This window comes from Phycodurus eques, chromosome 4, assembly GCF_024500275.1.
Source record: "Phycodurus eques isolate BA_2022a chromosome 4, UOR_Pequ_1.1, whole genome shotgun sequence".
NCBI classification, from domain to species: domain Eukaryota; kingdom Metazoa; phylum Chordata; class Actinopteri; order Syngnathiformes; family Syngnathidae; genus Phycodurus; species Phycodurus eques.
The window spans coordinates 25,349,019-25,376,383 of record NC_084528.1 but is presented as its reverse complement, the minus strand read 5'-3'; the positions used below and the strand labels follow the sequence as shown (position 1 = coordinate 25,376,383).

General features: G+C 39.6%; 2 protein-coding genes across 2 annotated transcripts in view; one reads left to right on the top strand and one right to left on the bottom strand.

Annotated features, from left to right (window-relative positions):
• Positions 1-20,145, top strand: part of vwde (von Willebrand factor D and EGF domains) — a 29,231-nt gene extending 9,086 nt beyond the window's left edge. The window contains exons 8-27 of the mRNA XM_061675481.1: positions 1,532-1,746; positions 1,980-2,053; positions 3,441-3,717; positions 3,811-4,007; positions 5,857-6,656; positions 7,302-7,561; positions 8,416-8,635; positions 9,713-9,850; positions 10,028-10,231; positions 10,714-10,953; positions 11,538-11,633; positions 12,478-12,573; positions 12,798-12,893; positions 14,303-14,398; positions 14,507-14,602; positions 15,619-15,714; positions 15,795-15,890; positions 16,167-16,262; positions 17,021-17,118; positions 17,190-20,145. Coding sequence (XP_061531465.1) covers positions 1,532-1,746; positions 1,980-2,053; positions 3,441-3,717; positions 3,811-4,007; positions 5,857-6,656; positions 7,302-7,561; positions 8,416-8,635; positions 9,713-9,850; positions 10,028-10,231; positions 10,714-10,953; positions 11,538-11,633; positions 12,478-12,573; positions 12,798-12,893; positions 14,303-14,398; positions 14,507-14,602; positions 15,619-15,714; positions 15,795-15,890; positions 16,167-16,262; positions 17,021-17,118; positions 17,190-17,204 — 3,506 coding nt within the window. The 3' untranslated portion in view covers positions 17,205-20,145. The remainder of the gene's footprint in view (positions 1-1,531; positions 1,747-1,979; positions 2,054-3,440; positions 3,718-3,810; positions 4,008-5,856; positions 6,657-7,301; positions 7,562-8,415; positions 8,636-9,712; positions 9,851-10,027; positions 10,232-10,713; positions 10,954-11,537; positions 11,634-12,477; positions 12,574-12,797; positions 12,894-14,302; positions 14,399-14,506; positions 14,603-15,618; positions 15,715-15,794; positions 15,891-16,166; positions 16,263-17,020; positions 17,119-17,189) is intronic.
• A 97-nt stretch (positions 20,146-20,242) lies between these two features.
• Positions 20,243-24,537, bottom strand: seraf (Schwann cell-specific EGF-like repeat autocrine factor). The gene is made up of 5 exons (XM_061675480.1): positions 24,306-24,537; positions 23,285-23,380; positions 23,104-23,208; positions 21,350-21,445; positions 20,243-20,445 (listed from the first exon to the last, which is right to left on the bottom strand). The coding sequence occupies exons 1-5, from the start codon at positions 24,535-24,537 to the stop codon at positions 20,333-20,335; spliced, it is 642 nt and encodes a 213-aa protein (XP_061531464.1). The 3' UTR covers positions 20,243-20,332.
• Between the last annotated feature and the right edge of the window lie 2,828 nt (positions 24,538-27,365).

The window sequence follows — 27,365 nt, the reverse complement described above, 5'->3', positions numbered from 1 at the left end:
TGGTTTTCTGAAGTGTTCCTGAGCCCATGTGGTGATATCCTTTAAACAGTGATGTCGGTTTTTGATGCAGTGCCGCCTGAGGGATCGAAGGTCACGGGCATTCAATGTTGGTTTTCGGCCTTGCCGGTTACATGATGTGGTTTCTCCAGATTCTCTGAACCTTTTGATGATATTATGGACTGCAGATGATGAAATCCCTAATTTCCTTGCAATTGTACATTGAGGAACATTGTCCTTAAACTGTTCGACTATTTTCTCATGCACTTATTCACAAAGAGGTGAACCTCGCCCCATCTTTGCTTGTTAATGACTGAGCAATTCAGGGAAGCTCCTTTTATACCCAATTATGGCACCCGCCAGTTCCCAATTAGCCTGTTCACCTGTGGGATGTTCCAAACAGGTTTTAGGTGGGCTCAGTATTGCATCTCTGCTTTTTGCAGATGATGTGGTTCTGTTGGCTTCATCAAGCCGTGATCTCCAACTCTCACTGGAGCGGTTCGCAGCCGAGTGTGAAGCGGCTGGGATGAGAAGCAGCACCTCTAAATCTGAGACCGTGGTCCTTAGTCGGAAAAGGGTGGAGTGCCCTCTCCAGGTCGGGGATGAGATCCTGCCCCAAGTGGAGAGTAGTTCAAGTATCTTGGGGTCTTGTTCACAAGTGAGGGAAGAACGGAACGGGAAATCGACAGGCGGATCGGTGCAGCGTCTGCTGTGATGCGGACTTTGTATCGGTCCGTTGTGGTGAAGAAGGAGGTAAGCCGAAAGGCAAAGCTCTCTATTCACCGGTCGAGCTACGTTCCTACCCTCGTCTATAGTCATGCGCTGTGGGTTGTGACCGAAAGAACAAGATTCCGGATACAAGCGGCTGAAATGAGTTTTCCCCCCCAGGGTGTCTGGGCTCTCCCTTAGCGATAAGGTGAGAAGCTCGGTCATCCGGGAGGAGCTCAGAGTCGAGCCACTGCTCCTCCGCATTGAGAGGAGCCAGATGAGGTGGCTTGGGCATCTGATTAGGATGCCTTCTGGACACCTCCCTGGTGAGGTGTTCCGGGAAAGTCCCATTGGGAGGAGACCCCGGGGACGACCCAGGACACGCTAGAGGGACTACGTCTCCCGGCAGGCCTGGGAACGCCTCGGGATCCCCCAGAAGAGCTGGATGAAGTGGCTGGGGAAAGGGAAGTCTGGGGTCCCCTGCTAAAGCTACTGCTCCCGGTACCCGATCTCGGATAAGCGGAAGACAATGGATATATATACACTAAATAAGAAAATGATGAGGAAAAATGATGAAATAAACATCTTATTCGTATCTTATATTATATATTGTACACTATCTAATAATTACATTTATTTAATTGTCATAGTTTATTTATTTATTTTTTCAATAATAATTTATTATATAATACAATATCCTACATGTTTATTTTTGTTAAAGGGCTATTTCATGGTTACATGTACTGTATCATCCAAGTAAGTCCAGTAAATGCTTCATGTCTGGGATTTTGAATTGCATCAGAATGTGTATGTGTGAGTGTTGCAGACAAAGCGGTACTGGGCTCTGACGTGTCCCTGTCCTCGTGCTCTGTGGACTTGCCCGGGGCTCCGTGCCAGGATGGTGTCTGCGGCCGGGCCGTGGTCCTTTTCACCGCCATCGCCGACTTTGTCAGAGACGGCGATCGGACCACTAACATCTCCGTCCGGCCCCTTGTCACCAGCAATTTTGTGTGGAACGGTTACGCTCCGGAACCTGTTCAGGTAAATCAAATCAAGGTCCATTTTCAGTACATCATTCATTGTTCTTGCCTCCGCCATAATTACATAATTGCCCGTGCATTATATTTTTAGCATTTTTATGGCTAATTAAAAAATCGTGGCAAACTGTCATGGGCACATAAAATGACACGGAGGACCGGATCTGGGCCTTGAGTTTGACAAGGGTGATATAAATGATAGAGTGCTGCTGAATTGACGGATTCTTTCTTTTGTAGCTCAAAGTGCAGGACGTGCCTTCAGCCTACTGTTACTCTTTCACCGACCCTCACGTCGTCACATTTGATGGCAGGTACTTCACGCTTCTTTTCATCTTTTCATGGACGGGCTAATGGAAATTACTATGAATGTTACGGTAATTGTAAACCTTCGAACTGCTGGTGCTTTAAAAAATGTATGTAGAGGAACGGTTCCAGGACTCAAATTGTTTGCTTGATGTGCTTTTTAGATGGGAAAATCAGTCTTATCCTGTAGCAAAGCTCGAGAAACTCCAAGGCACTCTCTTTGAAAACAATTAAAAAGCCTTTATTTTTTTCTGGATTGATCGTGTTAAATCTTGGGGGGGGGAAAGTGACACGTTTCAGTTCGTAGTTTAGGTTTAAAATGTATCTTTTGCTATGCCAGTCCTTGAATATTTCTGACACACCTCATATAGCGGGGGCACAAACCATTGATGTTTCAAGCCCCGTTTTGGGGGTGCTCAAGGAAAGAAAAGAGAAAAAAATCACAGCGCCCCTAAAATTTAGAGATTTTTTTTTTCTTACTGTATGTCCACTTTAAACAATCTATAAAAATGTATAACCATACAGACTAGTACTTGGTTGACACATAATATTTTATATTCCACCCAATCCCACCTCTCGCCTAAACCAGGATATGTGGAACAGTCTACCACTCAATATCAACACTCTATTATCATTTTACTCATTTTGCTGCATTTTATCATAGCTCACTGATTTAGTTGTTGGTGTGAGTTCGCCAATGTTTATTTTCTAGCTAGGAAACTTTTCGAGTGGTCAGAGACAGCGCCACTGTCCTCTGTGTGAATTGGAACTATTGAAGCTCGTTGTTGTGACATGTGCATGTGTTGATATTAAAGTCAAGGTGCTACTGACAAGCTAACTGACGCCCATTAGCGTTATAGCTCCTATTAGGACACAAAGAGAGAGGGAAAAGCAAAGAGGGAATTTTAATCCAAAGTATTCACAAAAGGCAATTTTTGTTAATGTGTTTTACATGTTGTGCATTGCATTTCATATGAAAGTCTAGAAATAAGTCCAAGGTCCATTTTTGTTATTTTTAATACTCATTATAGGGGGCTGGTTTATATATGCTGCCATATCTTGTCCCCAGGAATTCGTATAATTACAGCATGTTTGTTTTATAAATTCCTCTTTTCCTTTGGCTCAATATTTAAACAACCTTTTATCAGATGTGATGGTTTAGTTACAGAATTTCACAAAATTTCCTGTGCTTCCCTTTCATAAATCTGGGAATGAAATTGCATTAAAATGTACGAAACGGTAAACTTTATCTTGCCTGGCCGGGAGCTCAGCACCCCTAAACCTTTGATCCTGGACTCACCCCTGGTGCTAATGATGAGCTGCGATACCAGATGACCACTTCTGGGGACATTCAAGTGTATTACGGGAAATGGAGTTATGTCCCCCCCTCTACAGGCATTACGACAACTACCAGGTGGGCACGTTCGTGCTGTACAGGAGTGCTCGCTGGCCCTTTGAGGTCCACGTGCGGCAGTGGGAGTGCGGGGGTGGCGGGGCGGCCCCCACCTCGTGCGCATGCGGCGTGGCGGCCCAGGACGGCGACAACGTGGTCGCCTTGGACATGTGCAACGGCGACATGGGCCAAACCAAACCTCGCCTCTCTGTGCAAGAGAGAGACCTCAGTAAGAGCGGGGTGCGCGTCCACGAGGCCTACCAGGGGCGCAAAGTCACCGTGAGTGCCGGCACACTTTACTCTTACGCAGATATATATATATATATTTTTTGCTCCTTTTAAATCGTTAACAAGTTTCTGCTGTAATCGTAGCTGACCTTCTCATCCGGAGCGTTGGTACGCGCCGACGTGGCCGACTGGGGTCTGAGTCTGACGCTGAGGGCCCCCGGTTCAGACAGGGGCCAGACCGAGGGCCTGTGCGGCACCTACGACGGACAGCCCGACAACGACTTCCAGTTCTCGATGAGAACAAGCGTGGAGGATCTGCAGGCTTTTATCTCTCATTGGAGGTCAGTCTGATTATGGAAGCACTCGTTTCCACCAAGCGGTATGGTTCAGTTTGCCACGCATTTCCATTGTAAAGGGTCCCAACTGCCCATCTTTTAGCATAGGCACCTCTCGCCATCTCGCAAGCATGAAACTTGCTGTGGAAACGTAGGCCTGATGAGGATTTGCCTGATCCAAGCAATGTAGTTCGGTTAACTTTGGTATGGTCCACTGAAAAAAAGTAAACCGTGCTTAACTTTAAAAAATGTAAGTAATCTGTCACATTTTATATTTTAGCTTTGATGAAATGAAAATGATTTATTTAGTGTATCCTGAAAATCTGACCTGAAAGTTTTTATTTCATATAAACCATATTTGAATGTTGGAACAAACATTACTAGTGATAGCCAAAATGGTAGCTCTTGCTAAATTAGCTTAGTTTAAAAGCACAGCAGTGAGGTTCAGTGCTCATCCACATTCACACACTCATACAAGCTTCACACAAGGCCAAAGCTTTTTGTCTTTGTTATTTAACAAAGTTTCATGGCATCTTTCCAGTTTATCTAAGAGAACTAAAAACGTTTTAAGCAGTAGCTCCTCCCGCCCCCAGGAGGCTACCGTCTACTTGGCCTGCACTCTCCGGACAATAATACGTCCAGTCAAGGACATATATCCATCCATCCATCCATCCATCCATCCATTGATTGTCTGAGCCGCTTCTCCTCACACGGGTGGCGGGCGTGCTGGAGCCTATCCCAGCTGTCATCGGGCAGGAGGCGGGGTACACCCTGAACCGGTTGCCAGCCAATTGCAGGGCACATGCAAACAAACAACCAGTCGCACTCACAGTCACACCTACGGGCAATTTAGAGTCTTCAATTAATGCATGTTTTTGGGATGTGGGAGGAAACCGGAGTGCCCGGAGATCATGCAAACTCCACACAGCCGGGGCCGGGGATTGAACCCGGGTCCTCAGAACTGTGAGGCTGACGCTCTAATCAAGGACATATACATGTTTCAAAACATAAATGACTTTAAACTAACTGTAACATTACCAATATCCAAAATTTATTATTTTTTCTTATCAATGTCAACATCGCGCCTTCCGTCGTCCGCAATGCATTCGCAAGTCACATTCAATTAAATCCTTTGAAAATGAAATATTTCAGTTTGGTGCTAAGCTGTACATTTAAATTGGTAAGGAAAATACATTTCAATCACAAACTAAAAAAAATCAGCACCTTGAATTTAAAAAAATAAATAAATAAATAAAAACTTAAACTTGTGATAGCTTTGTTATATATATTTTTTGTAGTATATCCATTTTATTTCCAGTGTCCCAAACTGTCTTATGTAAGTGGAAGCGTTGATTAGGATTTACCTGATCTGGACCACCAGGTACTATGGTTTGGTTCTAGTTATTTCCACATTTTATTGCGTTTTTATTGTAAAGGGTCCCACAGCGTCCAACTTTCCCCATCTCGGCAACACAAATCATTGAATGGAAACGAAAACCTGACCAGTATTTACGTGACCCAAACTACCAAGCATTTTGGTTCGACCCATTATGGTCCCTTTCCATTGTAAAGGGTCTCCTACAACAGTGGAAATGCAAGCCTGGTCATGGGTTACCTGATCCAAACCATACCACGAAAAACTGTCTCCGTGATGCTGAATGGTTTGGTTCAGTTCAGTACAGAACAGTACAGTACAGAATTTAATACCCTTCATTTCCTCCAAATGGTACGCTTAGTTTAGTTCAGGTTCCCTAAATGTCCAACGCAGCTGTTGCCATTTCGCCTGCGCATTAATCTGAACCATACCAGAACTTGATTGCAACGCTTAGTTTTCCATCTTCTTCCTTCCTGCTAGGCTTCGTCCAGGAAGCAGCCTGTTCGATACAGTACGACCGAAATCCTCATCGCCTCCGAGCGCACTCAGTTCCCGCAAATTCTGTGACTGTCCATCATCGCCCCAGAGTGGAACGCTGCCCGAAGGCTCCCAGGACGCCGTCTGTTCTCGCCACGGTAACGTGCGCCTCCCCACTGTCATCCCGTCTCTGGACGTCACGGCGCGGTACATCAGCTCGGTGAAGTTGCTCGCCGGGGAAGAAGGAGCAGTGCGGCCTCCCGGGCATCCTACTAGGGGTCCCCCATCTGAGCGGCGGAGCAGGCACAGGCACCACTTCATCCCCGCCGCCTCGCACAAAAGCCTCAGCCAGTCCAACCTGGAGGGTTTCGCCTACTTCTTCCCCGAAGACCACAAACCTGACGCCGGCTTAGACCTAAATCTTACATGGCCGACGCCCTCCGGGTTGACGGAGCGTGAGGCGCGGGCCGAGTGTCGGGGCGCCGTCGCCAACTCCAGCCTGGCCCAGAGTTGCGGGGGGCTCTTGGGGACTGACGTGGTGGGCGGCGCGGTGGAAATGTGTGTCGGCGATCTGCGCCTGAAGGACGAGCGATCGTGGCTGGACGCCGCCCTGCCCCTGCTGGAGAACGAGTGCGAGAGACGGCTGGTGGAGGAAGGGCAGCGGGGGACGCCCCACCAGAACCACCTGGACGCTGTGGCTGTACTCAAGTGTCCCAATCTGTGCAATGGAAACGGGCAGTGCTTGGAGTGGGGATGTGTCTGCTTCCCCGGCTTTGGATCTTACGACTGCAGTGTCTTGTCTGGTGAGGCAATACATAAAGAAGTGGAAGTTCTCGCATAGACTGAACAATAACCCTAATTGTGTCAGAATGGTAACTGGTCGAGTACCCCAAAAAAGCAATAGTACGAGTACTAAAGAAAGAAAGTACATTAATAGAAAATAAAATAGAATTTGGTAAAATTAAAAATGTAACTGTAAAAACAAGGTAATGTAAAGTCCATCCATCCATCCATCCATTTTCTGAGCCGCTTCTCCTCACTAGGGTCGCGGGCGTGCTGGAGCCTATCCCAGCCGTCATCGGGCAGGAGGCAGGGTACATACACCCTGAACTGGTTGCCAGCCAATCGGAGGGCGCATACAAACAAACAACCATTCGCACTCACATTCACACCTGCGGGCAATTTAGAGTTTTCAATTAACCCAATTTAAATTAACTCCAATATAAATAAATACATAAACAAATCAGAATTTGAATTTATGTAGCCCCTAAGTAATAAGCTAAACAATATAGTTGATGTAGTAAATGAAATATATTGTATCAGGTGGTGTATAAAATATATGACTATGGAGCTGGGAAATAAATGAAATGTGTAAGTGCTGAAGGCTGAAGCCACTTCCCACATAACATTTTATTGTTACTAATTCCATTTTGATTTGGCTGCAACAGAAAACGAGCCTCCCTTGCTGGTGTCGCTTCCCCCCCAGGGCCTGCGGTCCTTCCAGGGGGAGGAGTTGCTCTACCAGTTGCGGGCCCGGGACCCCGAAGGCTCGGCGGTGGTCTTCACGCTTCGATCGGGTCCCGAGGGCGCTTCGTTGTCCCCGTCCGGTCTCATCCGGTGGAAGGTGACGGCCGGGCACACCCGCTCACACGCCTTCAACTTTAGCGTGACGGACGACTGCCACGCCGAGACCCTCGCTTCCCTACACGTACAGACAATCACCTTTGCTGTCTTTTAACCTATTTACATTAGCAACAGTCCTGTCATTTTTATTGAATGCCTTTCTTTTTTGTTTCATCAAAATGAATTCATTATTTTTTGATTTATCCATTTCAGTAAATATTTTGTTCAATATCATCAAACTTAAAAAATACATAAAACAGTGTTGTATTTATTTTAAAGGTAATTATTTAATTAATTACAATTTAATTATGAATAATACAGTTTGAAAACTAAAATGAAATATTTTATCACTGGAATATTTTTTTTCTGGGTGTATTTATTCATTAATGTCAGTAAATATTTGGTTGAATATTCATAAAATAAAATAAAGCAATACATATACATTTGACATTTTATTTCTTTATTTTTAAAAAGCGAATTATACTTTTAATTATCAAATCAAATAAAAAATGAGAACAAAACAATTTTTTTTTTAGTTTTTATTGATTTATCTTATCAAGTAATTGGTTAATTGAATTATTGTAAATAATAAAATAAAAAGTATATCTAAAGTAATTGTACATATACTGTACATTAACCACTTTTGAAAAAATATCCTTAAATAATTGGATTAATTTATTTTAAATAATACAACTGAAAATTCTAAATAAATGTCAATACAATTCACATTTCTATTTTTGTTTTATTTTATTACATAATTGGGTAATTATTTATAAGAAAAATCATTCAAAATAATACAATTAAATGTGAATGATTATTTTATTTTTACAATAGACTATTTTACAACTTTTTTTCATTATTATTCTCATAGCTCATCTACGAATGACTTTGCCAATATGTCTTTCTTTTTAAATGAAATATTTTGATGATTGGTTTCAGGTGTCGGTGCGTCTGTGCGAGTGCACGAACGGCGGCTCGTGCGTGAGCGACGTCAACGTGCCTGCCGACAGCGGTGAATACACGTGTGCCTGCCCGGATGGGTTCAAAGGTCAGCGGTGCGAGGTGGATGTGGACGACTGCAAGCCCAACCCCTGCAGGCTGGGACGCTGCGTGGACGGACCAAACTCCTTCACCTGCATTTGCCCGCCCGGAATGACAGGTGACTTTACGCATGCCTGTCGAGCTGGAATTTAGTACAGCAAACATGGATTTTAATTTAGTTTTTCAAAATAATTAAAATGTATACCTTTTTTGTAGTTATGTTTTGATCATTTTTAGCTTTTTTCTTTTTAAATGTACATTTTAATCTGTATGAGATAATTTCTACAAATGTTTTAAATTGTTCAAGTTTTATCTTATTTTCTAAGTTACAAAGTGTTTTTTTTAAATTTTAATTAAAAAAATGTAAATAAATAAAATACGGTGTGATTAGATAGTATAATAGTATTTGTATTTTATATTTTTTTATTGTTTCAATATTTTGACTTTCATAAAAAATAAATGAAGTCATTATTTTTATTCTTTGAGTTTTAATTTTGGGCGACAATTTGTTCCCAATTTCTAAAGTACCTTGCTGTTTTTGGCTCCAACAAATATTTATGTATATTTTTTCATTTTATTTATCTATTTTTTATTTTTAGTGTGTTTTTAAAAAAAAAGAAAAAGTAATATAATAGTTATACTTTATGAATAATTATACTATTAAAATGTACTTTTTTATTATGAATATCACATATGTAAATTATATATATGTATATTATTGTGTAATATACATATATATATATATATCTATAGCATGTAAATATTACATTAAGTTAAGTTTTTTTTTTGGTTGTAATTTTTTCCCAGTTTCTATACTACCTTAAAGTTGTTTATTTTCTGGATTCAACAAGTATTTTTTTAAAATATCATTTATTTATTACTTTTTTTGTTTCATTAAAACCGTTTTGTATTTCTATTTCATATGTTTTAAAATTTAAAGGCACATTAAAACTTTTTAAAAAAATGTTTTTTTTTGCAGTTTTCCAATTGAATTTCTTTCATTTTAGTTTTGGGTTCTTTCTACAAAATGTTTTTTGTTTTGTTTTTAAAACTGCCATTTTGGTACTCAAAATGTTAAAATCTTAAATTCTTTAATAAGAAATTATGCAGTGTGTCCTATTATGGGCTAGACTTTGTGCGTGAGTGTTTTTTTTTTTCTTGTGGTGACGTCAGCGCATGTGCGATGTGCGGTCAGGCGGAACGTGTCGAGAGGATGTGGACGAGTGCGCCTCTGGGCCGTGCTTCCCCAGGGTGGACTGCGCTAACACGCCGGGCTCCTTCTCTTGTGGACTGTGCCCGCGGGGATACGCCGGCGACGGCGCTATCTGCATTCGTAAGTTCACACAAATTTCATTTTATTATTAGCATTTGTTTGGATTTATTTTTAACCCTGCTCCTCAGTTCACTGTGATTTGTATTATTTTTTTTACATTTTATTGCTATCATTAGTATATTAATTTCAATTACGTATGTATTTAACCATATTTCATTTTATTGTATATAATTTTAGCCCTGAGATTAACGGTGATGCCGGCGAGAGTGGCGCCTTTTCCCCCGAGGCCCCGAGCCCCCCCGCCGTCACGCTCGCCCTGCTCCCGGGAACCGTGCCACCCTGGCGTTCGGTGCTTCCAAAGCCCCCACGTGGCAGCGGGCTACGTCTGCGGACCCTGCCCGCCTGGTCTCCCTGGCAACGGGACGACCTGCACGCCATCAAGTGAGGATACAATTTTCAAATTAAAATTCATCTTCTGTACCGCTTCTTCTGTATCCTCACTTGGGTCGTGGCTATCCCAGCTAAAAAGAATACAGTGATTTAATAGCATATACAGCGATCTAAAAAGTCTACACACCCCTGTTCAAATGCCAGGTTTTTGTGATATAAAAAATAGACCAAGATAAATCATTTCAAAACATTTTCACCACTAATGTGAAAAAAAATGCCAGGAAAAGCCTACTACAACAGTTGACCAGAGACACGTCAAATGGTGGCAGGTGTGTGATGACTTTGATTGAACATTTATACAATTATAAGCGGTGTCCAAATTTGTACAACCACATCTCAGTCGTTTATTTTGATTTCCCGTCTCAGAAAGATTTCTTTTAAATTTAGTCGTAGAGGAAAGTTTGGAAATGATTTCAAAATGATGATTTCAATTTCTTCTTCAGATATTTTTTCTAACTTGCAGTGTTTTGCAGGTCAGGCGATCTTCGCAGCTGAACAAATTCCCAACAGCAGACTGAATCCAGTCAGGCAAACGACCCCTACCAGCTTCTCCTCATCGTCATCGTCGCCCACCTCACCCAGACGGCCCCCCGACAGAAGCAGGAGACCGGGCGCCACCGTTTCCCACCCGCGAGGAGCTTCTTCTTCCTCCTCGGAGAGAAGTCCAGGACGATGCCCACACGGATACGTGGGTGATGGAGTCACGTGCAAAGGTAAAGTAGCGGGATTGTTACATAGTGGGCCAAAATACATTTTTATGTAGTTCACTGAAAAGTAGAAATCTCTGTCTGGTGATTAGGAATTCCACTGGGGAAATTCTACTGGATGTTGACAAACATTCACTCATTCCCTATTCCCCATTCCCTGTTTTGCGGGGCCGTCCTGTCTCATGTAAATGAGCCACTTCTCACCATGCCAGAGACTAAAAATAACATTTAAAAAAAAAAATAAAAAATTCCCACAGAAATAGACAGAAATTCCCCACGAAACGAACAAAACATCCCACGCAAATGGGCAAATAATCCAAAAATAGACAAAAAAAAAATCAAACTAAATATTGACACAAATTCATTATAGAAATAGACAAAAATAAATGTTTTCATACAACGCAGTGAGATTTATTTTTTGTGACCATAGGTTGTTCACGTCTTTTCAAGATGTATTGTGGGCTACATTGAAGGCAATATAAAGGGGATAACAGAATTCACACAAAACTCACTATATAGTTAGATTGAGAGGGATTCTAAACACAGTCCCTCTTCCTGTGAGTTGAAGCCACCGTTTTGTTGTTGGCCAGCTGTGTGCAGGTTTCAGTGCGGGAGAAATATGGAGTGCACGCAGCCCAATACGTGCACCTGCAAGGACGGCTACACCGGATACGACTGTCACATAGGTAAGAGACAGAGAAACGCTTTCTACATGTAGAAGTACTGTATGCTCCTCTTGATTTACGTTTTAATTCCAATTCAAGTTCAATATATTTTGGAATTTCCATTTTAATTTTGTTTAAATTAAAAAGTGAGTTGTTGTATTGTATTTTTTATTTTGTATGTTTTTTTATTTTGTCATTTTACATTTTGTTTTTTTTAAGATGTTTTTCATTGTCTATGGCAGAAACATCTTTATTCTAAATATTAATTTTAAAAATATTTTGATAATGTTTCATTAATGGATAATTAATAAATTATAATAATTTTGTTCTTTTAAAATATCAGTTTTTAATAAAATGTAAATGTATTTTTTTACATTTATGATATAATTCATTGTATTATTTTTAATAATTAAATTTAATTTTCAGTTATTGTTATTTGTGAATTAATTTTAATTGTAATTCCAATTAAAATCAACAGTTATTTTTAGTCATGCTATGAAAAAAATTATAGTCAATTTTAATTTTGAAAGTTAAAAGGTTTAAAAGTTGTATTTGTTTTATTATAGATTTTTATATTTTGTTTTCATTTTAATCTGACTGTTAATAAGAATTGCTACATTAAATGTTCTGCCAACTTAGATTTTTTAAAAGTTACATTTTTCATTTTAAAAAAATGTTTTTGAATGTAATTATTACTGAAATAATGTATATAATTTATGGAGTTTTATTAAATATATATGAATTTGCTATTAATTTCAATTGAATTTTCTTTTTTAAAACATAAAACAACAAATATTTAGGAGTGAATTATATGTGAAACTTTAAATTTAAATATACATATATATATATGTACATGCCACCCAAGCCGTGTGTCGGCCGGACTGCACGAACCAGGGCAGATGCGTGCGTCCTAACGTGTGCGAATGCCCCCTGGGATACGCCGGGCCCACCTGTGAGGAAGGTAACACCCCAAAACCTCAACATTCGTGTTCGTTTCTTTCAATAGACTTTTCTTCGCATCTTTGATTGGCTGGCATCCACTCCAGAGTGTAGCCCGCTTCTCGCCCAAGGTCAGCTGGGATAGGCTCCAGCACACCCGCCGCCTTAATGATGATAATTCGTATTGAAAATGGATGGAATTCCTCACATATTGATATTTCTTCTCCCACCCCCCCAATTGACCAGCGAGCTGCGAGCCGCCGTGCCGACACGGAGGCACGTGTCTGGCGAAGAACCTTTGCACATGCTCCTACGGCTACGTGGGACCGAGATGTCAAATCAGTGAGATGTTATTCTTTTCTTTATTCACTTCCAGTCCTGCATTTGCGGGTAAAATTACAATTTTATTTGCATGAAATTAGCTTATTGCCAAAATGCAATATTTCGACTTTTACAACATAATTCGCTCCAATATCATAAATATAACAAAATAACGACAACGTTTTCCTGGTAAAATCTTTCTCTTGCAAATGGATTTCTCACAATATTGTCCTTTTCCAAGTAAAATTATGATTTTGTTTTGATAAAATTAGGCGTTTTTTCGTCTAAAAGGGCAGCTTTATTCTCATAATCTTTTTCCTCAATAATATTTAAACTTTGGGGGGAAAAGAATTACAACTTTATTATTGTGATAATGTGCCCTTTTTTCCTTATAAAATTACAGTATGGTTCCCTACTATTGTGTCCCTTTCCAAGTAAAATAACAATTTTATTCTAATTAAATTAGGACTTTTTTTGCTCATGAAATGATCACTTTACTCTCTTAATAAAATATTCTTTTTCCCTTGGAAAATTACAAATGTATCCCCCCAATATTATTGATTTTGTTTGGTAAAATTAGATTTTTTACCCTCATAAAATTAAAACTTTAATTTCACAGTATTTCAACTTTAAAGTTACTTTCACAAAAATCACAAATTTATTCTTGTAATATTCTGCCTTTATTACTTGTAGAATAATATATAATTTGATTCACTCAACATTGTGTCCTTTTTCCCAAATAAAGTTCTTATTCTGTTAAGACTTTTTTTTCTTGTAAAATGACAGCTTTTTCTTTTCTGATAATATTGTGGCTTTTTCCCTTCACAAAATTATTCATTCTAATACTATTTCAACTTTGTATCGGCTCAAAATTGTAGCTTTATGCAAAACTGTAATATGTAATATAATATAAAATTGTAATATGACAAAAGTACAACTCTAGTAAAATTAAACCTTTATTATTATAATATTGTGACATCTTTCCCTGAGTAAAATTACGAATGTATTCCTCTGCTTGTATTTCATATTTGCTGAAATTACCATTTTATCCTCATAAAATTACAACTTCATTGCTATATTTTGACTTTTTTCTGCTCAAAATTCTCTGTTTTTTTTTTTTGTTATTGTAAAATTGAAACTTTATTCCAATCATATTACTGTATACCGTTTTTGGGAATAGATGACAATTTTCTTCTCATAAAATTAAAACTTTATTCTTTTGATATTGGAACTTTTTCAAAATGACAACTTTATTTCCCCTATTTGGCCTTTTTTCTTGGAAAAATTACAACCTTCTTCTGGTAAAATTATGAATTTTTACTCCATAAAAATACAAATGATTTCCCCCATTATTATGGCGTTTAGTCATAGTTCTTTTTTTTTTTTTTTTTTTTTTTTCTTGTAAAATGATGTGCGTGCGTGTCTGTTAGTGGTGTGTAACAGGCACTGTGAAAATGGCGGGGAGTGTGTTTCTCCCGACGTGTGCAAATGCAAACCAGGCTGGAATGGACCAACTTGCAACTCTGGTACAAAACAAGACAGCACATTAACATAATAGTTGTAGTCATAATCATAATAATATGTGATGTGTTTGTGTGTGTGTGTGTGTGTGTATATGTATGTGCGGCGCGCAGCTGAGTGCAGTCCGGTATGTCTGAATGGAGGAACGTGCATGAAACCAAACGTTTGCGCTTGTCCCGCCGGATTCTACGGCTCACAGTGTCAAATTGGTATGAAACTAAATTACTTTGTCGTAAAATTTTAATGTAATACTACATTTTTTTATCTTATAAAATTATATCTTTATTTTGTCAAAATGTATCTTTTTTTTTCATAAAGTTAAAACTTCATCCTCCCCCCCAATTTATTTACTCTTATTTCGTATAACATTTATATTTCTTTTGTGTGGAGAGGGGAGGACAACTTATTTAAAAAAAATATTTTTTATTTATTTATATATTTTTTCAATTATTTATTTTTTCTATTATGTATTTATTTGTTTACTTTATTTCTCATAAAATAAAGTCTCATGAAATTACAACTTTATGCTCAAAACTTTTCAATTATTTTTTAATGAAAAATTACGTTAATATCCCATTTTCATGCATTCAGTTAAAAAATACAACTCTTTTCTCATGAAACGAAAACGTTTTGGGTACAATTATAACTTTGTTTTTGTATTATGATTTTTCTTCCTTGTAAATGTGCAACTTTATTTTACCAATATAATGGCTTTTAGGATAAGATAAAATAATATATCTCTTTTGATCCTCAGTAGGGAAATTCAGATGTTACAGCAGTAAAAATAAAATAAATATACAATGTATATATTGGTAAAATTTAATTCTTCTTTATTCTTATAATATTTTGACTGAAAAAAAACATATTTCCCCATTAATATGGATTTTTCTCCTGGTAAAAACGTTCTTCTTGTATAATTCCAACTCTCAACAGTTCTTTGTAAAGAAAAATGATTATTCTCTGAGAAATAATTATCCATCCTTCCATCCATTTTCCGTACCGCTTTTCCTCACTAAATTGAAATGATTATCTTTTGTCTTGTAATATTACAACTTTATTCTCCAATAATATGGCCTTTTCCTGGGTTCATTCTCAAATTTCACATTACTGTGACTTTTTTTCCTTCATTAAATGACAACTTTATTCTCACAAAAATTCCCAATTTGTATTATTACTATAGTACTAATAATTAAATGTACAGAAAGCGTGTGTGTGTGTGGGTTAGCTGTGTGCAGCCCCCCTTGTAAGAACGGAGGCCAGTGCATGAGGAACAACGTGTGTTCATGTCCTGAAGGCTACACGGGGAAACGATGTGAAAAGAGTGAGTCACACGCACACACACACACACACACACACACACACACTAATAACGTTACCCCTAATAACCTGTGTGTGTCGCAGGCGTGTGCGAGCCCACATGTATGAACAAAGGCAAATGTGTGGGGGCCAACACGTGCTCGTGTTCGTCGGGATGGAAAGGAAATCGATGTCACATACGTACGTAGGCAAACCCGAACATACAACAACTATGACTAACCAGTAACTACGACAGTATCACTTTTACTACTATGTCCATTTCTACTAAATAGTAATTACTACTACTACAAGCACAATTAGACCACTATTAGGTACCTGAAGCACGACTACAACTATTACTAAGGACCAGTATTACTACTACAGTACTACTACAAGCAATACCCCTACTATTACTACTCTGAAGGACCACTGCTGCTAGTACTGCTAAGACTGTTTGTTTGTGTGTTGTTGTCTCAGCCGTGTGTCTACAAAAGTGTAAAAACGAAGGCGAGTGCGTGGGGCCCAACACATGCCACTGTCCCACCGGCTGGGACGGTCTGCAGTGTCAGACACGTGAGTCGCATACATCGCAGTAACGACATTTTGAGAAAATTCTTTATAATACAGTATTTTATTGCTTTACAAACCTCCCCAGCTGCTTTTTTTATCTTGTCCACGTTCCTATTAACCTCTACCATATTCTTATAAACGCTTTCTATACCCTTAAACACTTTTAAACTTTTAAACATACAGTAAAGCACAGTAGAACTATACACATGTACATTTTATTCCTTGTAATATGTTTCAATTTATTACAGTGTTAATGTTTTAGTCTAGTAAGCGTTTATTTCACCACAATGTTTTTAACAGCATACACTCAGAATCCCGCAATATGGCAAATTATGTGCGATATGAGTATGAAAAAAAAAATCCACAATGTACTGAATATGCAATAGGTGATCCGCGACGCGACACAGTGGACCCCTGCATACTCGTGATTCGGCAACTGTGGCTTCACCTATTCGTGGATTATTATTATTATGTTTTTTCAAATTTGTTCTTTTTTATTAATTTTTTTTTAATTTATTTTTTTTTGCTTATTGGCGGTTTATACCTTTTTAAGAATTTTTCTGGGTTTAAAAAAATATCTATATATATTTTTTTCAATGCAATTTTAATGGCTGTCAATTATCTGCAGATTTTCGCTATTTGCAGTCCGGCCTGGTCCCTATCCCCGTGAATAGCGTGGGTCCACTGTATAGCGAGGGATCAGTGTACTATAATAATACAGTCGCCGACTTTTGTTGTGCTCGTCTATTCTGTACATATAGCGGTCTGCAGACTGCGCTGCCTGAACGGGGGGCGATGCCTGCTGCCCGACTACTGCCACTGTCGCAGGGGCTACAAGGGCCTCACCTGCGCCATTCAGGTCGGTGCCACAGAGTATAAAAATGGCCGTCTACATCCATGCATCTCTATGTACCTTTGTGTTTTTTGCAGGTCTCGAAAGCATGATACAAAATGAAGTGAAAGAAGATTGTGAGTGTAGATAATGTATGAATGGCGCCGCCTAAAGGGGATTTATTATATTGTTTTGGTCCCCATCATGTCCACTACCTCAAAAAAAAAAAAAATTAAAAAAAGCTTTCTTGTCCTGTCACACCCGCGATTGGCTGGCAACCAATTCAGGGTGTACCCCGCCTCTCGCCCGAAGATAGCTGGGATAGACTCCAGCACGCCCGTGACCCAAGTGACCATTAGTGGTACAGAAGATGGATGGATGTTCTGTCACAATTGGTGGTGTACATCGGTTGCAATTTTAGCATTGAAAGCCCTTGTAAAGTGAAAATTAACAAGTATTGTAAATTTGGCACACCACAGAGAAGGGTGTTTTGACAACCATGGTAATTTTGAAAATTAATTTTAAAAAATTGTCACGTATGAGGCTTCAAAATGGTGAAAAATCAAGCAATTGTCTGTGCTCTTAAATGCTGTGAGCGTGTCCGTTTGATGCGTGAAACCACGCTCTGCTGAAATATCGTTGCTACTCAGTCGAACATCTTCTTATGCCTCATCCTTAAACATTTTAGCTGATAAAATATGAAAGCCTCTGGTGGCTGGAATATCTCCTACCGGGTCATCGCGGGGCTTTCCACGCCAAGCTAACAGGCGCGGGTCTCCTAATGGTAAGTAAGTAACTCGCAATTGCGCTGGATAACCATGCGAATGATGGGAGCCAAGGCACTCAACTTCTTAAAAATGCCGAAGTGCATCACTCGGCACCGTTTTAACCACGCTCCCAAAAACCATCCATCCAATATCTGAGGCACGGGGAGAACATGCAAACTCCACACAGGCGGGGCCGGTGATTGAACCCCGGTCCTCGGAACTGTGCGGCAGACGCTCTAACCAGACGTCCACCGTGCCGGCCCCCAAAAACCAAGATACCTGAAATGGTGAAAAACAGTTTAACGTTATCTTCTCAAGTGAGTACTACATAGTTCTTGGTCTTTGCGCATGTTTTCAGCATTTATCTTTAAACATTTATACAGTGAGATATGAGTTTAATTTGTTCTGTGACCACGCTCGTAACTCAAACCACTTGTATCTGAAATCATCTTTCCCCACTGAAATGTATGGAAATGCCATTTATCTGTTTCAGCCCCCCCCCCCCCTTCAAAAAAAAAAAGTTGTAATGTGTTTTAATAAGAAAAATAGCTCCATATATATTGTACTTTATAAAAACATTGAATAATGACATAAATAGAACTAAAACGTTTTTGTCACACTTTTTGCCTCAGTTAAATGGACATTGTGCTGCTGCTTCTCGTGTATGTGCCTTGGCCACCTCGGGCAGTATAATACAAACGGCTATACATTAAGATGGGTCAGTCCTCAGTAAGCCGCATTAATATTAATCGTTCTTGGCAGAGGATAAAGAATATAAGCCAGTGTGTATTCCTCTTCTTGCTCCACAATCTGTGTCCAAATATCTGTTACTTCAAGGGTTATAAAACTGCAACATGGAAATTATTCGTTAGCCCGTCCGTGGCGTTTCCTATTATGTGTTAGCATTAAGATAGCGGACTTTCCTAAGGTAAAGTTATGTCCATCCATCCATCTATTTACTTCCGCCAATCCGAGGTCGGGTCGCGGGGACAGCAGCTTAAGCAGGGAAGCCCAAACTTCCCTCTCCCCAGCCACTTCGTCCAGCTCTTCCAGGGGGATCCCGAGGCGTTACCAGGCCAGCCGGGAGACATAGTCTCTCTAGAGTGTCCTGGGTCGTCCCCGGGGCCTTCTCCCGGTGGGACTTGCCTGGAATACCTCACCAGGGAGGTGTCTGGGGGGGGCATCCTAACCAGATCCCTGAGCCACCTCATCTGGCTTCTCTTGATGTCTGAGCCCCTCCTGGATGACCGAGCTTCTCACCCTATCTCTAAGCGCGAGCCTGGACACCTTGCGGAGGAAACTCATTTCACCCACTTGTATCCGCGATCTTGTTCTTTCGGTCACGACCCACCGCTCGTGACCATAGGTGAGGGTAGGAAACATAGATTAACCAGTAAATAGAGAGCTTCGCCTTTCAGCTCAGTTCCTTCTTCACCACAACAGATCGATTGAGAGTCCGCATCACTGTGGACGCTCCACCGATCCGACTGTCGATTACCCGCTCCGTTCTTCCCTTACTCGTTAACAAGACCCCGAGATACTTGACTCCTCCACTTGGGGAAGGATCAGTGGCGTGTCAAACAAGACAGCCCTATAACATCCCAAGTCTTTAGGAATTCAGTGAGGATCTTATCCACCCCTGGGGCCCTGCCACCGAGGAGCGTTTTAACCACCTCAGTGACTTCAACCCCAGAGATAGAACCTGCCTTAGAGTCTCCAGACTCTGCTTCCTCATGGGAAAGTGTGTCGGTGGAATTGACGAGGTCTTCGAAGTATTCTCCCCACCGACTCACCATGTCCCGAGCTGAGGTCAGCAGCGCCCCGTGCCCACTATACACCGTGTTGATGGTGCACTACTTCCGCCTCCTGAAATGCCGGACGGTGGGCCAGAATTCCCTCGAAGCCGCCCGGACGTTGTTTTCCATGGCCTCACTGAACTCCTCCCGTGCCCGGGAGTTTTGTGGTTGTTTTAAATAAAGTGTGATGTACTTTGTTTTATGTTCAGTTTTACAGTAAACTTTGACAAGGAGTGGCATCAAACAGCTTGAAGCCTCTATTTTAAAGAATTGTTAAATATCAAAGCAAATAAAATCGGCCGAACAATGGCCTATATCTTGAAAAACCTGTACATCGGGTCTGATTGCACCGCTGTCATGTATTTAGAAACAAATCTCTGAATTCACTTAGCAGCGTTTTTAATTATGATTAGTAGTACATGCTATTGTGTTTATTAGCGCGCCTGACAGTAACTCTGAATGTTAAATGGAAACCTTTTACAACCAAAATATGTGACTAAATAAACTTTTTTTTCCCCTTCCCCATTGTATGACTTTTTTTTCTGAAACAGCGTGAAGTTTACACAGTTCATTCCATTTAATGTCGCAAAGTACAGTACATGCACAGAAACACAAAGCAGTCTTTGTACAGTAAAAATGAGAATAAATGATAAGTAAATAAAGTGGGACTATTGGGCCCTAATGGCGCCGCTTCCTTTCCTCACAGCGAGTGCCCAAGAAGGAGGGTCGGCAGCGGCATGTGTTGGGGGAAATACATTTTCCTCCGTTCAGGCATGGCAGAGTGCACTCGGCTGTAACACACACCAACAAAAACAAACAGTTTATTCACTTTTACGAAGCTTTATAAATCTTTTTCTGTCACATATGGAAAAATGCTCAATGGACACTTGTGTAACACCACCTGGATTTTTTATTTTTTATTCAGCACACCAAAACTAGCTTAGGAACATGACAATTGGTTGACATGTCTATCAAGAGTAGATCTGCAAAAAAGTCTCAAGTTATACAAAAACAGAGAAAGTCTGCCATTTTGGTTTGAAGAAGCCATTTTTGGATCTTTTTTCTACTTCCAGGATTGTGTTAGGAATCACTGCCTATCCACAATATACCGCCCTATACAGTGAATTTGTCATTTTGTTATCCACACACACACACACACACAGTTATCCCCTTCAGCACAAGTGTCAAACTGGTGGCCCGGGGGCCAGATCCGGTCCGTCACATCATTTTATGTGGCCCGCGAAAGCAAATTAAAAAAAATCGCTATTTGTGTTCTGGTGTAATAGCATTGAGATATTTGCAAGCATTTCTTTGTTACCACTCCCCCTTTGAAAATAAATGTAATAGTTGAAAAACATGTTTTTATCGGCTTCTGATTTCAAAACTGATTATTCATCGATGTGTTGTGTATACTGTAATTACAGTATATGAAGTAATCTTTCATTTATATGGGTCCACAGTCGTATGGCCCTCCGAGGGAAGTCATAACTGCGATGTGGCCCGTGACAAAAATGAGTGACACCCCTGCCCTACAGTGTCCTCAATGTATCTCACAATACATTTTGCAAAGTAGTCAACAGCCGATGTTCACTAGAATATATCCCATGATGTTTCATGTTTTGTTTGTTTGTTGACTTATTGTACCTAATGTGGCCAGTGATGTTATGTTTATCATCAGTGTGTTGTTTAACTCACCAATGTGGCAGGCGCCTCCCAGCCAGCCGTCAGGACAGCTGCAGATTCCAGGGGCCACGCAGAAGCCCCCGTTTCTGCAACCTTGGGGGCAAATGGCTGGTGTGGAACACAGCACAGGCGCATTATTAGTAGCAGAAATGCATGTACAGTGAACCCTCCTTTATCGTGTTCTCGACCCACCTGCAATATGTGTAAAAAGGCGACATAGAAAGACCATATTAAGAACTTTTTTAAATGAAGCGTCCCTTAGCACCTGTTCTCACTCACTCTCGCACACTGTTCTCCAAATAAAAGGTAAAGTGTGTTTGCGCTTTATTTGTGGTGCGACATGGCCTCAAAATTAAAATACATTTCACACCAGCAGAAATTGAGGTGATTGTGTCAGAGGTGAAGGCAAGGAATACAACACTTTTTGAAGCATTACCATGAACTGGAGCGTCAGCGACCAACAAAAAAAGGTACCTTGGCCTCTATCACAGAGGCTGTCAATGTAGTGTCACCTGAGGTCCGCACCGTGGCTCAGGTGAAGAAAAAGTGGTTTGATATTAAGGTGGATGCAATGAATAGGACATTGGACCAGAGAAAAAAGATGGAACTCTGACGAGGACAAGGACCACCTCTTCTCATGCCAGAAGATGAGCAATTGTCTGCTGGTTATATTGGAAATTCTAGATTTTAAATACATGAACAGTGGAGAAGTGCCCATTTCATAGTTATATTTAGTCTAGGGCTGTCACTATCAAATCTTTTTAGATTCGATTATCCTATAGATATTTAGTCGAGTACTTGAGTAACTGCACCCCCCCCCCCATGCCAAAAAAATATATATTTTTTTTTTACTACCACTAACATGTATTTTATTCTCACTTATGAGGGCTGGACTTATATCCTTATACTTCATGTGTTGGTACGGAGTGTAAATAAAGTGCACAGAATTTGAGACAAAAAAAAATCAGCCTTGTCTAAATGGTTAGCATTCGGGATTGGCACGCTAGCAATTACAATTTTAGGTTTAAAAAAAAAACAATAACCCCCACTCAGCTCAGTCATATATCATCTTATATGTACATTACACATAGTGTCTTAAAAATCACTTACAGATGCTACTCTGTTGTTTTTGCACTGGCCTGACAGTGCGTCCATCCGCAACAAAATGGACAATCGGCAAATGGTTCTACGCGGACCAAATCGGTTCCGGGTGGCGCAAATATGCTTTTATTTATATTTTTTATTGCCTCACGGCAGAAATTTTGTGTCGATCCAATTTTTGTGGTCGACTTAGCCAAGTTAGCCAATTCTTTTTTCACAGCGCTTAATTTAGTCAACTCATCAAATTCTCACTTTCGATTATTATCGTGACTTAAAATAAAAAAATAAATAACGTAGTTTCCATACATTGTGCATCTTGGGTAAAAGCTGGTCCTTCATTATTTGTGTGTATGCATGGCCTGAAAATGGCCTACATTTATTCACAGAGGAAGAACAAATTCAATAAGAACATACGAATCCCAGATTTGTGCGCCAAATAGTCGTACGCAAGATTAAGGCACAAATTTGTGAATGAGGCCCATTGAGATCAGCTGACTGAACACTGGTGTGTGTGTGTGTGTGTGTGTGTGTGTGTCACCAGCTGAGGAGGAGGCCCATCTAGCCCCCGTATCTCCAGCTGTGCGCCATTTGCTGTTTGGGAGCCGAGGTGCTAACATAATTGGAACCGGGCCCATAAAAACAAAAAAACAAAAAAAAACACGAACCCTCTTGGCATTTGGAGCCCGTCCAGCTGGAGGGACAGATGCACTTGGCCACTCCGTTGACAGCGTTGCATTCGCCTCCATTCCAGCAGCCGCCGTCGCACGTCACTGCACAAACAACAACACAAAACAGTACTTGTACTACTTATTTTTGCACTTGCATGACAAAATACTAAAATGTTACCTTTGTGACAATATCTCCCTCCAAACCCAGCCGGACATCTGCATTTTCCGGGACGAAGACAAACGCCTCCGTTCTTACATTTGGGATAGCAGTTGGCTGCAATGCATGCAATCAATAAGACTTTTATTTTATTATTTTATTTTTTTTTAAGACTTAGACTTGCTTCTTTGTCATTCAATAAACACATGGTCACATAAAACTTTTGTATCTTAGCACACAGTATCAAATGAACTCAATAGTTGGGAAGTACTCTGTGTATAGAAAAAGATAATAATAAATAAATGTAATTGTCAAAAGTGTAAGTCACATTAAATGTAATTACAATTAAATATGTCATAATGAAAAATAAATTCAATAACATTTTTAAACTGAAAAGACGAATAAAAACATACATTGTAAATTATAAAAAATATAAATTAAACTTGATATTTTTAAAAATTAAACTAACAAAAAGCAATAATTTAAAATGTCAAAACAAGTTCTTTAATTAAATATTAATCTAAATTATTTTTCAAAGCCAGAAGCATTTTTTCTTTTAATTGGTGAATATTTAGTTCTGATATGTATTTTATTTTTTCATTCATAAATACACATTCACACAAATAAAAACATACACGAACACACACTTTTGACTAGGACAAAAGTTGTTTTGAAAAATGCCACTGTCATTTGCGTTTTCCATAAGGAAAGGAGACAGAATCAATTAAAATAGACAATCGGATTTATATGAGGGATTTCAAAAAAAAAAAAAAAAAAAAAAAAAAAAAAAATCAGATTTGATTTTACGGCCTTTTAAATAAAGTTGCATTTCAAACTCCATTGTAACTTGGAATGCAGTTGTAAACACACAATCAAGCAATAATCATCACAAAGGGGAATACAAGTAACATTATAATGCACTTAATTATGGAAAGGAGCATATCTAGAACGAAGCCTGAAATGTAACTTTATTCAAACAGACAAGAATCATAGTGGAGCATGCAGGTGTGAACAGAAGTAGATCATGGGGGTATTTCCTCACCATACTGGCAGTTTTCTCCCTCGTAACCGCGGCCGCACAGACAAGTGTCGTTGCGGATGCACACTCCGGCGTGTTGGCAAGGCGGCTCGCACGTCGCTTTCGGGTCAAAAACGAAGCCCAGCGCCACCCCGCGAGGAGCGTCCGAGCGTGCCCAGCAGCGGCCGCAACACAGCCCGCATAGCCACACAGCCAGCAACAGAGCCGCCGGGCCGGATCCCCCGAAGAAGCCCATGACTGACACAAGACGAGAGCGACGGAAGTCCGCTAATGGAGGAGCTCCCCGCCGCCCGTCAGCACGCCCGGAGGCAAGCGGGAGGTCAGTGCGGGGGAGGCGGGCGTGGCCGGCCGGCCGGCTGGCGGGGAGGGTCTTCGATGGTGGGGACCCGAGTTCGACTTCAAACTTTTAAACATTTGTAAACAGTTTCGAAATATTTCAAAGCACTGACACCATTGAAATAAAATGAACTATGACTAGTGTCACTAATTAGCCTCGTCGTTGGCTAGTTTGCTACGTTAGCTTAGCATTTTATGTCATCAATGTCAGTGTCATTATTTTTAGCTGTATGAATATAGTTTTAAGATTCACACTGTATCAAATATTAAACATGTGCCATAAATGTGACGCTATTACATTTATTAGAACAATAAGGAGCATTGATAATTAGCTTCTTAGCTGGCTAGTTAATGATGTCACCATTTTATACTAATATTTTACTAATATGAATATATTCACAATGTGTCACCTGTCAATGTGTCACCTCAACATGAATTTTGATAAGTTACATAGTACTAGTACTGATAAGTTATAGTCCGATTCTTACAAACTAGTACTAGTTTGTAAGAATCGGATTAAGGATTTTTATTTATTTTTTTACCACTTTGTATGTCGCAAATTGGTCCACATGTACTTGTCCAAAAATCAATGTCAATCAATAGGGAATGTGTGACCAAAACCTTGACACTTTGGTTTAAAAAAAAAAAAAAAAAAAAAAATCCCAGGATATTTCTTATTAGTTGAGACGAAAATGTGATGTTTAAAACAGGACATTTCCATATTTTTCAATGGTGGCGTCCGCTCGAGCCATTTCTTTCGGGCCAGACCAAGAGCAAGCGCATTGTCAGAATTACTTTAAACTTCCCAGAAAACAAAAATAACAATAGTTCATTACGCCTATATAGTTTTCAATCGTGTCCAAATCCTATGAACGTATGGTTTTGAACATTGAAATCGTGGAACAATTTCATCATTATCAGAACCCTAGAAAATCTCATCTTGATTGAAAATATCAAAAACGAGGTGGTAAAGGGACTTCCTAACAATGTCACTGGAAAAGAACAAGGATTACCTTGTGCCAAACAATGAGAAACATGATTTTGGCGGACCTCAGCTAAATCTGCCACAGCAAAATGGAAAGAAAATGGCATTTTATAAGCTTATTGGCTCTTTTCAGTTACAAATATATATATATATATATATATATATATACTTATATATATATATATATATATATATATATATACTTTATATATACTTTATATAGATATACTGTATATTTTTCAATGCAATTATAATGGTCGGGCCCGGTCCCACTGTATTTTCATATTTAAAATGTGTCAATTCTAAAACACTTAAACCATAAAAGTGAGCTATCGAATTAATTCAAATTAGGTTGCTAGTTAGCTATGTTAGCTTCGACTTCAGAAAAAAACTTGAACGTTTGTATTTAACTTTTCAAGTTTGACCTTTTTTTTTTTTTTTTTTTTTACACTGCCTTCACATAAAATCTGATTCTCGTATCTGCTGCTAATGTTAACGTGACTAATTTACACTTTTAATTGTCCTATTCAAACAAACACAACTGGCACAACCAAACAAAAGGTTGGTTTCATATTTTCTTTCGTTCCCAACTATGACATTGATTACCAGTGCATTTATTCAACACTTCAGACTTCGTGTTCTGGGGAACGTCATAAGTAGAAAAATAGTTCACGCAGACGACCGCACATGTGGAGAAGTCATTAGTGAGTGCACAGTTTGAGGCCTATATGACCTGCCAGTGGAGGTCAGCTGGAACAGCAACAACAGTCAATCGGAGAATGTTGATGGGGGCTCCCTAGAAGGTTGCAGGTCACATTTTCACTTCACGTCATGCCTTTTTATAACTAAAAATGGACAAAAGCAGTGTGATTTGGCAGTTGGTTCATGTGACAATAGTTTTGAGCCCCAAAACAGGTTGGTAAAACATTGCTTTATTGTTTGTGTCAATCTTAATGTGTAATTTGAATAACGCTAGGTTTAAATAAATGTTACCTGAATTTACCCAACATGATTAATAATGTATACATCTGTTTGTAGCCTCTAAATAGAAATTGCGTTTTTACAGTAGTTTGGTAAAATAATAAAACCAAAATATCAAGGCTGACAAAAAAGGATTTTATTGTCAGGTTATTTGGCAGCTGTCAGTTATATTTTGTGTTTTTTGGTTGAACCACATATTTAGCATAGGATTTGAGAAATGCACTGAAATGTGTCCACTGCTCCACGTGTGATAAAGTAGGACTTGTTTGAAGGTTTTAAATTACTGTGACGTCTATTTTCCGTTAGTCCGTTTACGGCTTTTCCCATTATACAGTATGTTAGCATCAAGCTAGAAAACAAGATTAAATTATATGGTTTGCTTGAAGATTTTGGTGTTTAAATATACAATGTTTAATTCTCTTTTGTTTTATGTGTCATTTTTACTTTTCAATGCAAGTTTCAATGTGTTTAAAGTGTGTGGAAGGCGTAAAACTAACAAAACTTGTCAACTTGTGTCGCAGACTTTCAAATCAACAAACGGGGATTTACTGTATTTGCAGTTGTTTTTTAAGTAACTGGGGGTTTCGACCGATATACAGTTGTTTTTTTTCGGGGCTGTTGAATTCCCGTGCTGCAGGGAGCAGTCTGTGAAACAGGAAGTGAGCTGGCCGGTGTTTTGACGAGCGTAACAGATGCGAACATATCACGATGCTCCAGAGATGATTGCCGCGGTTTCTAGGTCGAGAAAGTCGTCGGAATAA

Coding starts and splice junctions, on each gene's coding strand:
- seraf (XM_061675480.1), bottom strand. CDS start 24,537: ATGGGCTTCTTCGGGGGATCCGGCCCGGCGGCTCTGTTGCTGGCTGTG. Junction 23,209..23,284: donor AGGGAGATATTGTCACAAAG/GTAACATTTTAG, acceptor TTGTTTGTGCAG/TGACGTGCGACGGCGGCTGC. Junction 20,446..21,349: donor GGGAGGCGCCTGCCACATTG/GTGAGTTAAACA, acceptor TGTGTGTTACAG/CCGAGTGCACTCTGCCATGC.